This window comes from Heloderma suspectum, chromosome 6, assembly GCF_057233095.1.
Source record: "Heloderma suspectum isolate Gila_16-S chromosome 6, 16-S_ref, whole genome shotgun sequence".
Classification (NCBI taxonomy): Eukaryota; Metazoa; Chordata; class Lepidosauria; order Squamata; family Helodermatidae; genus Heloderma; species Heloderma suspectum.
This window is the reverse complement of record NC_139463.1, coordinates 74400858-74416331: the sequence shown is the minus strand read 5'-3', so window position 1 is coordinate 74416331 and position 15474 is coordinate 74400858. Positions and strand designations below refer to the sequence as shown.

The 15474-nt window shown below is 43.9% G+C and overlaps 1 protein-coding gene across 2 annotated transcripts in view; it reads right to left on the bottom strand.

Moving 5' to 3' along the window:
• Positions 1 to 11602: 11602 nt before the first annotated feature.
• Positions 11603 to 15474, bottom strand: part of PLXDC1 (plexin domain containing 1) — a 96843-nt gene continuing 92971 nt past the window's right edge. For both annotated transcript variants that reach the window (XM_084808295.1, XM_084808296.1), the window contains exons 13-14: positions 14921 to 15081; positions 11603 to 12738 (exon numbers count right to left, since the gene is read on the bottom strand). In XM_084808295.1, coding sequence (XP_084664421.1) covers positions 12628 to 12738; positions 14921 to 15081 — 272 coding nt within the window. In that variant the 3' untranslated portion in view covers positions 11603 to 12627. The remainder of the gene's footprint in view (positions 12739 to 14920; positions 15082 to 15474) is intronic.

The following is a 15474-nucleotide window of genomic DNA, read 5'->3' as shown; positions in this document are numbered from 1 at the left end:
ATTTTCCTCACGAGTGCCAATTTCTTACTCTCAAATATTTGAAGGGGTAGACCACCTGCTCCCCTCCAGATGTTTTGGACTACAGTTCCCATAATCTATTGGCATTGGCCATGTTGGCTGGGATTTATGGGAGTTGTAGTCCAAGCTATCTGGAGGGCACCAGGCCTACCCTGTCCAAAGTGGTCAAAACTGGCGTTGTTTTTTTTTTTAAAGTTAAGCTTGGGGGGCAGGGCAGGATGTTGAAAGCTGGTCCTGTCGGCTATGTCTAAAGACATCTTCACACATTACAGAAAAAGGCTGTTCCCTGTGATTCTATTGCTGGCCATGCTTGTTGGCGGCGGGGGCGGGGGCAGGGGGCATTGGGGATTGCATCCTCTGGGTCCTCTCCTCACCGCCACATGTGCAATGATCTGAATAGAGGCTATGAGTAAGCAGGCTGTTCGTATGTAGGCTTTTTAATTTTATCATATATTTTAAATATTTAAATACCACCCTCCATTAACAAATTTCAGGCAGTGTACAAAATTCATTAAAAAAAGTCAAAATTAAAATCCACAATAAAACAGGAAGTGTAACTAAACTAGGCATTAAAACCAGCAAATGTTTGGTTAAACAAGTACATTGTGAACTGGTGCCGAAACATCACCAGGGTTGGTGCCTGTCGCACTGTGTGCGGGAGGGAGAATTCCAAAGGCAGGGTGGTTGGATATCCTGCAAAAAGCAGCCATCATGAACACAGAGCCTACATTTGTACAACTTCAGCATTGGCTCTGTTAAGAATTTCAGCTGGACGCATGGAAGTTGGGACAGGAATGGGGACAGGATGTGATCTTGACCCCTCTCCCCTGCATTCACTAAATTTTTGGAAAGGGCTTGTGTCTTTTCTGTAACCCTTTAATGTCATTTAGAAAGTGTGTGTCTGAAATTGTGTGTTACATGTGTCTCTACATTTTTGTAACAAGTCGCATCAGTCACTACCACACTAAAACTAGCTAACCCTGACCAAAGGGTTGTCTAAACAGGAAAGCTTTCACCTGTTTCCTGAAATTACAGAAGACATGCTCCCGTGAGTCTCTTTAGGAAGGGAATTTTACAATTTTAGCTTCATGACTGAGAAGGCCGAAGTCTCACAGATGATACCTTTTGAACAGGTGGAAGGAACCTGGAGTGAGGCCTCACCAGTAGAGCTGAAAAGGTAAGAGAATTCATGTGGGAAAAGGTACACCCTGAGGTAAAATAGACCTAGGACGATGTTCTATGGTATCATGTCATGTATTACTACCTGAAAACCTAAGAGGTGTTAGGTACATTCTCAAGAATATGTGTTTACATGTCCAGGGGTGGGGCAGCCAGGTTGTGTCCAGCAACCATGCCATCCAGACATTCACCATACACACACACACAAACACACACACACACAGAGTAATATGCGCATGGCGATCTCCACACAAAGGGGGACCCTGTACAAATCAAGATCCTCCCTTTCTGTGAAGGTGCTCTATGTGAATATGTGTGGACCCCTTTTCATGTGCACCAAATGTGTGGGTCATGTGAGGCAGTGATAGCTCATGCGGCCCCACAACTCCCTCACACATTCTTTGAATGTGCAGAGAGGATTTGTCTGAAACACATGCACCTCCGCTAGCAGGGCTGGCCCTCCATTAGGCAACGTGAGGTGGCCACTTCACATAGTAGGTTGCTGAGGGGTGCAAAATGGATAGAGCTATCTGTGCCATGTGACCTACTCTATGGTCCCTATGCTACTCTGCTGCCCTTAGGTGCAGTGGAGGATGCTGTCCTGTCACCAGTGTTGAAATAAGATACAACTGCCAGTATAATCAGCTTTTGTACATGGAGCCAGGAGCAGGGGTGGGTTGCCATCTTCTCCTTTGCCTCAGGCAGCAAAACATTTTGTGCCAACCCTGTCCCCTAATGTGAAAGACCATCAGATACACCAGAGTATCAGGGTGGAAACTGAGCCCATAGAACCCAAGAGCAGTTCTGATTCTGAGGAAGAACAGCAATCCATGGGAGAGGAGCTCGCTCGTCTCTCACAAGCACAGCAGCTGGCAGAGATTCCTCCTGCCAGCATTCCTGGGATAGATAGTAACCTGGCAGTGAGAGAGTGCTGGAGGGGGGCTTGCTGGACGCTCGGCGCAGACGCAGGGAGCGACAACAGATGGAGGGCGCGGAAAGGAGGCGTTGCGCTCATTTGGCGCGCAAACAACGGTCGTGTCCCAAGGACCCAAGGGAAAGAGGGAGGATCTCTCCATAGCCCATAAGTTCAGAGTCCTCCCGTGGTTCCCCTTCAAACGGGGACCAACTGTCTTACCTGGAGCTTAGGCTACTCTTTTATCTTTCCCCAGTGCTGTTCCTTGCTCAGTCGCTAGTGATTAGTATCTGAAAGAGTCATAAAGGAATAAAGCCTTGGAAAGAATCCTCGTCGTCTGAGTCCTGAGTTGGCTATTGGAGGGGACTGCAAGAGGCAGCTAGGGCACTCCTGACACAGAGCTCCAAGGATCTGTTGCCACAGATTATTCTGTTGCCCATTCCTGTATCTTAGGTGGAGTAGTTATAATAAGGCATCACAATGTCACAGGATTAACACTGTCATGGTACCAGCAAGCATCTGCCAGGTTCTATGGCTTCTGAGCCTAAAGTTCCATTTCCTGTGTCTGTAAGGTGTTGCCCTCTTGTGTTTATCCTGGTCTTGTGAAGGAATTCACTTGTATAAAGTGACTGAAGATACAGCATACATTACAAACCTCATTCAATATTTTAATTTTATGTTTGGGAACCATGGGTTATAAAGGCGTATTGAGAGGTCAGTAGAGACCTACCACCTGTTAAAGAAGTTCACTTCCCAAGGTGCCTTGGAGAGAAGCCATGAGAGTTAGAACAATTTGTCTGTAGTGTACATGGACAATTTCCACAATACATAAAACATATAACAATTTGTATAACTTCAAGTGGATGTCTTAAAAAAACCACTAGAGGTCCCTTCTAACCCAGCATTATGCTAGATTGAGCAGTGCTAGTGGGTGGGAATCTGGTGGCCAAATATAGGCATAACATTTGCAAATGAAACGATTTAAATCTGACCCGACTGACCAGATGTTCCCTTTCACTCCAAGGGCAGGAGCCTATGCATGTTTAGACAGAAAAAAGTCCTACAACTTCTATCTGGGGCATATTGGGAGTTGTAGGACTTTTAGGATTGCTCCCTAAATTAAGCCAACAACCCCCTAATATTTCCTGGCTGGTCTTCTGGGAGCGCAATAGATGCAGCACATACTGGACTTTGACTTGGAGATGCTCCAAAATACTTGACTCTTACTATCCTGCTATCATCAGTTGCTATTGATGATGATCGTGATGATGACGATATAGACAACCAGGCCCCTATAATCTTCTAGGAGAAAGAGGTACAGGATGCATAAGCTGACCTAGAAAAACTGTCTAGAACTACTGCCACAGTTACCAGACAATAGTTTGCTGTACTTCATGGGAGGGATAATTGGTTTACTATTTCCAACAACTATTATAAAGAGAAAGTAAAAGATTACATTTTATTTTCTTTTGTAAACAAGTTCAGCAGATGTTTTTAGCTTTTGGTTATGATGAAAATTCGTAGGATATGGCTTGACTTTTTTCATTAAGACATATATTAAATAAACTTCAACCTTGACTGAAATATTTGAATGCCTGCTTTTTCTCCCATTTTGTACCTCTAAAGTTAGAAGAGCGTTCCTGGAATGTAGTTTCTAGCAGTTAGGGATGTGGGTCTAGTCTGTACTGCAGATTCAAGGGTTATGTTAGGTGTGAAGTTGGTCCATATCTAGAGTGGGTTGGATCCAGCATTTGCCTCCTGTTGACAAAAGGGCTCCGCTCACAGAAGGTGACTCTGTACGATTTTGGGGGATCCTCCCCCCCCTGCCCCCCACAGCACAGCTAACCCCTTTCAGCAGGGTCCTCCAACCACTCATGTAGCTACAGGGGCTGTTGTAGGAAGGAGGGGGTGGGGAAGTCCACTTTTGCCAGCCCAGTTGTACACACCTAAATCTGGATCCAAACCAGTGTGTTTGACTTTGGTCATTTTCTCTTTCTGATGCTTGTACATTAGAAGTCCTCACAAGCTGGGTGATTCTGGGGCAACTGGGCTGACTGCTGTCACCCTCAAATATTTTCTTTGCCTATGCTGATTCCTGAATGTTTTCAGCACAGATAGAAAAACAACACGTGTTGGAAAGTGGCACTGAAACATAGTAAATAAATATCTCTTGCCATATTTTTTGCCTAGGAGTCATGGGAAAGCACCAGCTAATCAGACCCCTCTGTGTGAATGTTTATTTCACTAAAACTCACTAATGGGCAGCCAGTGCATGCAATAGTTGCACTCTCTGTGTACTCAGAGCAATACAATTCTCACATCACACTTCCTACATGCTTTTTGCAGGAAAAAAATACCTACAATTTTTATACACTGTACAATGTATAAAAATTATATATACACGCTTTTTCCTACATGTGGAAAAAATGTGATGTGCTTTAGAGAAGCGACTCAACAGGAATACCTTTGCTTGCTTGTCATCTAGGGATATTTATTATGTGAATTGTTATATTATGTTTAGATTCTGCCTTTTCCCATCATGGAATGAATTCACAGTGGTGTACATCCATCCAGGTACTGGCCAATTCATGACCTGCTTCACTTCAGCAAGGTTGTTCCATCATATACCTCCAGGACTATGGCTGGAGATGAAATTAAGTAGATAGGAAGGAAGTCAGGCAGTCTAGGAATTGGAGAGCTGTTGAGGAGGGATAGAGATGTGTATCTTTTGGCTCTGTGCCACGCAGAGGTTTTGGTATGCCGTTCTTGGGCTTCAGATTTTGGCTACATGCTGAGATTAGTTTACAGCTTTAATCCTAAATACAGTTACTAAGGAATATGTCCCATTGAATTCAGTGGGATTTACCTCTGAGTAAACAGAATTGTACATAAGTGAACTGTATGTACTTGAGCCTTCCTGTGGAAGATCATGGGAGTTTGCTGTTAAGGGTGTTTTGCTCAGTGAAGTACAAATGGGAAGTGTGTGACTGGGAATAAGTATAATGCAGATGTACCTGCCACCAGTAGTTACCATGAGATGGAAGGAAGGGATTTATAGGAAGATATAGGGAACATCAATTCCAGGATTAGGTACATTATTTCAGCACTTCTGATCTCTATGGTCCTGATGCATGGATGCAGATTATCCACTTGAGTGTTTTGTTTTTGATTTGTTTATTTGGTCCACTGATTCTTCTTTGTGTTAACTGCACATCTTGACATGCATCTAAAAGAGGATGCGTGTCCGTCCGTCTGTCCATCATGAAATCTAGGCACCTGAAACTTGGCATGCATATTAAGAGGAGCCTAGGGGTATGCACCTTGGGGTTATTTTGTTTTTAAAGTGCATTAATTAATTCTAATTAATTTAAATGTGTCCATGTGGTTGAACCCTACAGCAATATATTCAGCCACTAGGACCTTTTGAACAAAAGAAGAGGAAAATATCACTATGTTAGTAACTACAGAGTTTTCTTATCACTATCCAAATCTACAAACCAACAGAATAACAAACAAATACCCTTCACATCTAAGCAATTAGCACCTGGAAACAGGAGTGTTAGCATACAGTCCTGTGAAAGAGGACAAAACCCAGTAGTAGACTCAATAGTAATATTAGTTCCTTTTGTTCATTCTTATTTACCTTTATCTAAAAAAGCAGAGATTAATTTTGTATGTGTGTAATTTTGTATGCCAGTGACCAGATGGGAGGAAAGAAAAATGGGCATAATACTATACACCCTGATCTTACCACCATTGTAGCACCTGTCTTTTCAAGAATAACAATCATGGTCTGATGAGGTTTTATGACTTTGAGTTCTTGGGGACAACATGGAACTGTCTTTTCCCCTGTAAGCCTCCGCACTCCCCACAACTACACTTCTCCTAGAGAGGCTCCAAGAGTAGAAATCCAATAAGGGGGAAAATAAACTGGGGGAGGAGTTCTCAAGGTGAGAGAGGTGGTAGGTGTACAAAGTGTTCAGCATCCCCATCCTGTCTGCTGCTTTTCCAGCAGCAGACAGGATGGGGATGATATTTGAAATCACCCCCAGTTCCCCCCTTTACAGATATTTGGAGGCAACCTGTACTTGAAAGCATAGTCATCTGTTGCCACATTTAGTTGCATCCTTAGGACTCTGCTGAGCTCTAGCTCAGTTTAATTCCACTTCTGTTCAGCCATGGGCTTCTTCACATGGAGCTTTTATCCTGCTATTGGGATTGCTCACTCTCAGAAGTTTGCGGACCTTTTAGATGATGCCATTAACCTCCAGGGCATCTCCTGCACTAAATGACCTTTATTCCATTTTTAAATAGATCAGAGATAATGAGGTATCAAATTACACCGCTTGTGTTTCACTTGCATTCCCTCTGTAAAAAAGGAAAAGCCGCAAGAAGAGGAGCTAGATCAATGAAACATATGGAAGACTCAATAAGGGGGAGGAGAAAGAAAGGGGAAGGGGGAAATGAAGCATGCGTAAAGGGAGTCTGTTGTGATCCTGCATTTAAAACAGAAGAAGAAAGCCCCATTTTAAATGTGGGATTTTAGGCTGGTGTAGAGATACTCTTCTCCTTCATGGATCACTGCCTTGTTGTGGCAAAGGGGCTTGCGTAACTCAGTGAAGCCATAAGCTATGCCGTGCAGGGCCACCCAAGACGGACAGGTCATGGCAGAGATTCTGACAAAATGTGGTCCACTGGAGAAGGAAATGGCAACCCACTCCGGTATTCTTGCCAAGAAAACCCCATGGAATGTATCACAAGGCTAATGGCTGTGAGAGCTGGACATAAGGAAGGCTGAGCGCCGAAGAATTGATGCTTTCGAACTGTGGTGCTGGAGAAGACTCTTAATGCAAAGAGAAAACTCACTGGAAAAGAACTTGATGTTGGGCAAGACTGAAGGCAAAAACAGAAGGGGATAGCAGAGGATGAGATGGCTAGATAGCATCACCAATGCAATGAATATGAACTTGAGCACGGTCCGGGAGAGAGCGGAGGACAGGAAGGCCTGGTGTGCTATGGTCCATGGGGTCACGAAGAGTTGGACACGACTTAACGACTGAACAACAGCAAGAGATGCTCTTAATCTACATCAGTTCCAAAGCAATGGAAAAAGAACCCTTGCTGTCTAAAAATATGGCACATAAAACTATCCGGGGTTGAGATGTTATGAAAGGCAAAAACAAAATACATAAACTGCAACTCTAAACATTTGTGAAATTGGTCCGCTATACCAAATTTTGGGAGGGTGGGTGGGATGAGATATGAGAAGATGTAAGCATATGAAGATAACAGCCCCTTCCAGTCTTGATTTGTTGCTTGTGTGCCAAACATCTAGTGCAGGAATCTATGGTCAGAGCATTGTTCATTGGGGGAAAAAAAACCCAGGAACCAATGTGTGGGGCTTGAAGGTGTATACTGAACAGCCTGGGTTAGATTGACAATTGCCATGGGAGGGCAAGGGGGGTAGGTAGGAGGCTCTTAATTAAATTCACAAACTCAGTCCCTCAATTTTAGCCAAAATATGGCCTCTCCTTTATAGCCTCCTAAGAATGGTAGCTAAGGGGGCTGTCCCAAAAGGTAGGGAGGCTGAGTCCCTTCTGGTCCCCTGTAATTTGAGCACAGCACCAGATATCTGATCAAGCAAGAGATCAACATAGAAATCACGGGCATGTACAGATTGCAATGGGTTTGCATGCAATGGATATATACTGATGTCTAAAAACTACCATATAGTTAGCTATATGTAACATATGAAATCCTGCATATGAAATCTGAACATCAATTATTATCATTGCTTTTTTTATTCTGAAAACCAAAGCAATCCCCCGAAGTACAAGTAATTAATATTTTATTATATATAGTAGTATCATCACTGCATTCCATGCAGACAATCCATACTAAATGCCTTGCCTCAAGCTTTCCCACCCCACCCTCCCCCAAATTGGGTTATGCCATAGTTTCAAGTATGTAGAAAGAAATTGGGCCTTGCATTGGTATGAGAGATACATAATTTGGCACTTAGAACCTGCTTCCTGTGGATATTAACTGAATGGATTGATGATTTAAAGGGAATTCCTGAATGAGGTTTTTTGTAGGATTAGATATGGTCAACACATCTAAATCCTGCCATTTTCATGCAATGGTTCTTTAGCTAGCCATGTACCTCCAACTGATACATGGAGTTGGTGTAGGCCAGCATTATGATTCACAGACCTGGTTTGCACAGAACGCTAACCCATGGGTTATTTAACCCATGAGTTCCTGAATTCTGGGTTGTTATGATATGTGAACCCAACCACACTAACAAACCATGGTTTGTTAACCATAAACATCACAAAAAGAGAACCCATGGTTTGTTGTTCGCTTGTGAACTCTTGAGTTGTTTAAACCATGGGTTGTTGTTATCTGTGAACAAACAACCGTGGGTTGTTTCGCCAGGCTACAGAGGGGGTGGGCAAAAGTGATTTAAAAAAAACCAGCCACTCTACATGCCAGTACTACAATGCTACAAAAGTATTTGGGATACAGGGAGGGAGTGGGCAAAGGAGGAGGGAAATAACCTAGGGATTGAGAAAACAAACCACAGTCTGTTTGGTCATCTGCCAGACAACCCCTGGGTTAAATAAACCAAGGGTTACCATTGGGGCAGATCACATGTAAACAAACCATGTGCTGTCAGGGACAGGCGGGAGAGACTGGGTGCACTGCCTGCAGCCACTTCTGCTTTTAATCAACAACCTACAATCAGTTTGTTTGTAGGTTGTTGAAAGTGACATGATGAGTACCCAGACTGATGAGTAATTTAGGGCGCAATCCTACCCAGAACTCAGAGGCGACCGCTTATCCAGTGCAGGGCAGGAGAAGCACGGAGGGGATCATTCCCTCCGTGCTTCTCCCGCCCTGCATTTTTGACTAGACAACTGATTGTGGTTGTCGAGCCGCAGGAGGGCTGAGCGGAAGAGGCTGCTGGATGACACATTGGCATTTCTGCCCTCCCCGCCCCAGAACGCCCCTAGACACGCCCCTTTTCCACCACCCTGTGCTTCTCTTGAGAGTGTGGAGGATGGGGCTGTTCCACACTGCCTCCGAGGCAGTGTGGAACTGGGGGGAGGTCGGTTCTCTGGGAAGGTCTACTAGGATGTGAAGTTGGACTGTGCTGCATCTTACATGGGGTCCCCCCCAGTTTCCTTTAAAAAAAATCAGCTTAGCAAAGAAGGATGGGACCCTGATAAAAGCCCCAATTCCACTTTGCCTCTATCTACATCTCTACTGTATATGGCTATACAATTATACAAAATCAATTATGTACTGTACATGATATAATTTGCTCCTGAGGAAACCCTTTAGGCAAACAGGCTCAGCCTGGACTTGGAGAGTGGCTGTAGAGGTTAAGGACACATCCCCACCAACAATGAAAAGTGACATCCTCTTTTTCCCTCCAAGCAAAGCAGCACAGCTGCTATAGTACTGTATGTGTATACTTGTTTTTATTTTGTGCAATCTCTCCATACAGCAAGGGAGGGCAAGCAAAATTGCATGGGATGCCAGATGACCTCCACCCACCCAGCCCTCCATGGGCCAAATGATGTCAAAGGGGGTGTAGCCATACAGCCTGGGAAAATATGAGGTTTTTGTTTTAAACTCTGAAGGCCATGCAACACGTTACTTTAAATCAGGGATGGGGAGTCTCTGGGGATTGGGTGATAGAGGATGGGCCCCTCCCCCTGAAGCCTCTTCCCCAATGTCCACCTCCTATAATCTGTCCCTTTCTCTTTGCACAGAGAGGCATGTAGCAATTGCTTCATGTCGCTCTGTGCATGGATAAAGGAGCAAATGGTGTCAGGGGGAGGGGGTTTGGAAGGGAGGGCCTGCCCCCTGACATCATCCAGCCCCCAGGGGTGTCTTAAGAAGCAATTCAGGCCTCAGGGCTGGAACAGTTCCCCACCTCTGACTTAAAACACATGGCAGTCACCAATGCAGATCTCTTCCCTGAGTTTCCTGGTACTATTTAGTTAAAGAAGACACATGATGTGATGTCAACATGCTGTAAGGAATTTCCCACACCCTGGTACATGGCAGCCAACATATGCAGCAAGACTGGGAAGGCAGAATGTGATGATGTCATGTCACAGCATGTGCCTGAGAAATGTTACCTGGAGAAATGGGACGGAGATGTGGGTTGTAACATGTGATTGGCCCTCAGGAATGTGCAAAACCTGTGCAGGCAAATACTGCTTTCTGTGATCCATACAGATATACTCACAATAATGTCAAAACATTAACAACAAATTGTGGCACCTTAAAAACTTAGGGTGCAATCCTATGTCCTCCAGACAGCGTCTGGGGGATATAGGATATTTCGGTTTCTGGGATCCAAGGTTAGAACCAAGGCTCTGACCTCAGGACCCAGAAACCATGCTCCCCACCCCCTCGTAGCCAGCATGGTTCTCTCCCCGATGGCTATACCTCCGCACTCAGAAATGGAGCACAGAGACAGTGAAAAGGGGGCGGCCCCAGGGGTGGGGAGGGGAGGAGACCGTGGAAGCTGCTTTACACAGCTTCCTATGCGTGTTCCAGTCTTCTTCCCTCCCCCTCCCTGAAGTTGTGCGAAATCGCCCGTCTAGGGAAAATGCAGGGTGGCCAAAGCACAGAGGCGAGGATCACCTTTGTGCTCTGGCTGCCCTACATTGGATACTTGGCAGCCTCCAACTTCGGAGGCTGCCAACTATCAAGATAGGATTGCACCCTTACAATTTTATTCTGGTATACACTTCCATGGACAGTGTCCACTTCATGAGATGCTATCAGATGCACTGTTCACTTTATGCCAAAATAAATTTAAAGACAAATTTATTCTAGCATAAAGTGGACAGTGCATCTGATAGCATCTGATGAAGTGGCCACTGTTCACGAAAGCTTATGCCAGAATAAACTGGTTAGTCTTTAAGGTACCAGAAGACTCTATTGATTTTTATGCAACAGATTTACTTGGCTACCCCTCTGGAAATTTAAAACATTAGTTATGGTCTGCAATAAGATGTGGATTTTACTGTAGGAGAGAGCTGGGGCTGGTGGCAAAATCTGGGATTGAAAAATATGCCTCAGATCACAAGTAGTGCTACTTATGGTACAGGAATCCATACTAGATTGAAAAATAGTTCAATACATTTCAGGGATACATACCAGCATTTTACAGGTATGCTTTTCCACAGTATCGTGTTGGGGGTGGGGGGAATATAGAAAGCTATTACAAAGCAGACAAGAGAGAACAGAAACCCAAAGAGCTACACCATTTCCAAGACATTAAAAATCTATCTGTACCATAAGACTTCCTTGGTAAGAGACTGATCGCAACTTAAATATAGTTATTAATGGAATCAGAAATGGTGCTGGGTGGGGGTGGGTAACGGTGAGAGAATCTACTTTCTAGTGATGCCTTTTGCATTTATCAACAGAATATAACCTCTTCCTTAAATAAGGTAAACCTTTCTGCTTCCCATTGATTAAGTCCATTTTATTGTGCTACTGAAACCAAATAACTAGAATTGGCACTTTAAAACCTGTAAAAAGAAAGCAAAGTAAACTAGCAAATCCCTAGAGCCAACTGTGAGGTGAAGTTAGTAATTCACAGCAGAAATCAGATGAGTCGTGTTGTTATTTTTAAGGTCTGATGCCAAGTTTGGTACATATTTTATCCCCTCGCTGGTACAACTGTCAACTAGGGGCGATTACTGTCAATGGCAAGGCCTAGTTAATTAATGTTTTCCTTCTCCTGGCTTGAATTTATGCTGCCATTACAGATAAATATGAAGGTGGCATTTCAGACCCAGCTTAAGTTCCCCCTAAGCCACAAATGTCAAGTGCTGCATCTGAAAAGTGAGATATTCAAAGAGTGCATGTCAGACCAGCCATTCCATGATACTATTACCCATGGGGCTCAATGGGAAAAGACCCTCAAGGGATATTGAGATAGTAAATTTCAATATTTCAGCTGAAGGCTTATTTTTTCCCTTTCCTAACCTTTCTTTGGGATAGCTTCACATATTTGCTTTACCACCATATCGGGGCTTTAAAAAATTATGTGTGGTGCTCCTCAGAACGTACAGAGGCAACCATGCATTTTCTGGTTATCTGTACCATCTGGTTACAGTGCTTGAAAAAAGCAAGAAGAGCAAAGGCTGCTTTTCACTGGCACTGTAACTAGCTATGGATGGCTACACCTGATAACACCTGGTATGTACTGGGTCACTACCACCTCTGAAATAAATTCTTTACTCCATGGTAGCTTTCCCTGTTGATCCATCTGGTGGCCATATGCCAAATTTGCATGCCTTTTCCATGCTTTTAGGTCCACGTGTATCCATCTTTATTATCTTTGGGGACTTTCTTTTTAATTGTGTTTACTTTCCCACTTTCCCCTTTTACTATTTCTTCAATTGTATTCATCATGAACTAAACAGGAGATGGGAGACACTTGATGTTTTAAAGGTGTAGGAGCAATAATACAGAAGTATTCCTCAGCACTGATCTGCTTCAACAAATCCCTCCTTCTCATGGCCAGCTGGCTCCACTTCAGTATATGTTGAGTGGTTTCTGAACTTCATGGCAGGCCATTGGTGTGGTCTCCGCTGTGGGGTAGAAAAAAAAAGAAGCACATCAGCATGGGAAAGAAGAAGGGACTTAAACATACATGCACTCTAATCCTATATATCAGGAGAGTTGAATGTCTTTCAGCCCAAGGGACAAATTCCATTTTGGAGAAGTTCTCAGGGGCTGTATTCCAGTGGCAGGTGGGGCCAAAGGCAAAAGGGATGGGATCAAAATACCAGCACATTTTAAAGTAGGGATGTCAGAGGAATCCATTTGAGGGTGGAGCTTGACCAGTTTCTTTTGGTTCGGCCCTTCCCTTGGTCCATTTTCTGCAAACTGGCTTAACTCAAACTATATCGAGTCAGGTCACTTTGCGGATTTTCCATATATTATTTTATTTGTGCAGAGATCTGCGCAAATTTCAGCCACAATTTGCACAAATTGCACAAATTATTTGCACAAATAAAAAATACACAAAAGTTCCTGGGTTTCAGGGAAAATCTGCAGCTCAGCCCACAAACATGAGCCAAGTCAGGCACACTGGGGAACTCCGTTAAGCCAAAAACAAAACTGACATCTCTAGCTTAAAGTTCTTTCTGCCAGACATTTCAGCCTTTTAGAATGGGAGAAAAACTGCACAAAAGCCAGGGAACAATCAGTGGTCGGGGGAAAGGGGGCTTGGCCATCTGAGGAACCTCGGAAGGCCAGCTCTCACCCCCAGGTCTGAGGTTCTGCACTCCTGCAATATATTCCCAAAACTGATCTGGTAATTTCTTGCAGGTGTAGGGGCTCTGTTCTGCATACAGAGCTCTGTCCACAAGGGGTGGGACCACATAGTTCTGTGGCAGAGCGCACACTTCGTATGAAGAAGGTTCCAAGTTCAATCCTTGGCACCTTCAGTTAAAAGAACAGGTAGCTGGTGATGGGAAAGACCCTATTCCTGCCTAATCCGCTGGAGCCACTGCCAGTCAGTGCAGAAAATAATGGCTAGATGGACTAATAGCCAGACCACATATAAGACAGCTTTCCATGTTCCATTTTTCAGAGGAGGAAAGCAATGCAAAGAGCCTGTAGGGTGCAGAGAACTGACTCGTCTGTTAACAAAACTAAGGCAGCTTGTCCATGCAGGAGCTCTCTGTGTATATATCAAAGCACACCAAGAGCTCTGGATTGGGGTGATTACGTGAGAGTAACGTCTATTCATTTTGTAGAATTTGCTTGCATCATTTCAAAGAGTTCTTTTTTTCTGTCTTTCTAATATATATTTACAAAAATAATATAAACATACAATCTCAAATGAAACACCACAAATATATTGTTTATATTTTGTTTTCTTCTGCTTGAATAGCATCTGCAAACACAGTTCAGAGCCCTAGGTATACTATGCTGCTTCTGTGGGATGGTGTGTGAAAATGCAGGACAAGTAAGTCTATAATGCAGCATTCAGAATATTCTGAACCAAGTGTTCCGAGCTATATTTTCAAACCCCATCCCTACATTTTTGAAGTTATTTGGAGGAGGCTCTCAAATGAAGATGATGGCAAAGAGAGAGAAAAGAAAGGGTAAAAAATTGGGCTGTACAGATGGAGGGGAGAAGGCAGTCTAGAGCAGAGATGGGGAACTTGGGCCGCAGGTGGATTCGCCCCTGGGGGTTCCCCTTCCCACTAGCTTCTTTTGCTATTATCTCCAACCACTGATGGTGATAAAAGAGGGTATTTAAAGGCAGTTAGCCTTTAAATATCCTACAAAGAATTGAACTGTTGCAAAGATTTTGAGCTATGCATTTTGCAGGCAGGAGACCTGCTTACTTGTGAGTAGACATGCAGAGGCATGATACTTGGGATGCTATCTGAAACTGCTGCTGAGTGATTCAGTCCTGCTTACTTCTGAACAGACATGCAGAAGCCTTGTCCTGCTCAGAAGTAATTCTGAGTAGCCTTAAAATGGTAATAATCATATTTGACCCAGAATGTCCCCACACACACACACCCCTTTTCCCATTTTTCCATTTGGACCTTAGAGTGAAAGATGTTCTCCACCCCTGGTCTAGAGTTTGTCATTTTCTCTTCCAGGTGACTACACTAGGGAGGTATCAGAGTTTAGAGCAGGGAAACAGTAGGCTAGGCCCCAAGTGGTAAATTTTGCTCAACTTTTTTAAAAGAAGAGCATAGATCCTACAAACCTGTGAGGGTTGAGAGGAGAACTGTCTCTTAAGCTCACCTCAATGAAAAACAAAGCCGCACTGGAGGTAGGATTGCTGCTGATGTAGATGCCAGCAAGGATAATAGCTGCGATGAGCAGAACGGCCAAGACAATCCCAACAATTGTTCCTGTATGGAGCTGGGATCCCACTTTCTTTGTGGGGAGTTCATCTCCCAAACCTGCAGAGGTGAGAGACACAGTTTATGTATTCAATACAGCAACAATAAAATCAAATCAAATAGAAAGGGTACAGCAAGATTCCCCCCCCACACACGCACACAAAGACTAATGAGGTAAGCCTTGTTCAATTATCAAAGTGAGGGCAAACGCCTATTGCAGAGGCAGTATTTTGGGCAGCATTACCCAAAAATGGCTCTAGGTTGGACCAAATATTGTGAATCACAGTTAAAGCTTAGGGGCCTTCTGAAATATGATTGAGCAAGGGTATTGCTTCTGGGGATGTAATAAAGCCATTGTGAATTCAGAAACTTTGGGTACTATTGTTTTCTCCTTCCAAATTTGTACATAGGAATTCTGCGGTGCCAGAATACATTCAAGCAGGTGAATGGGAG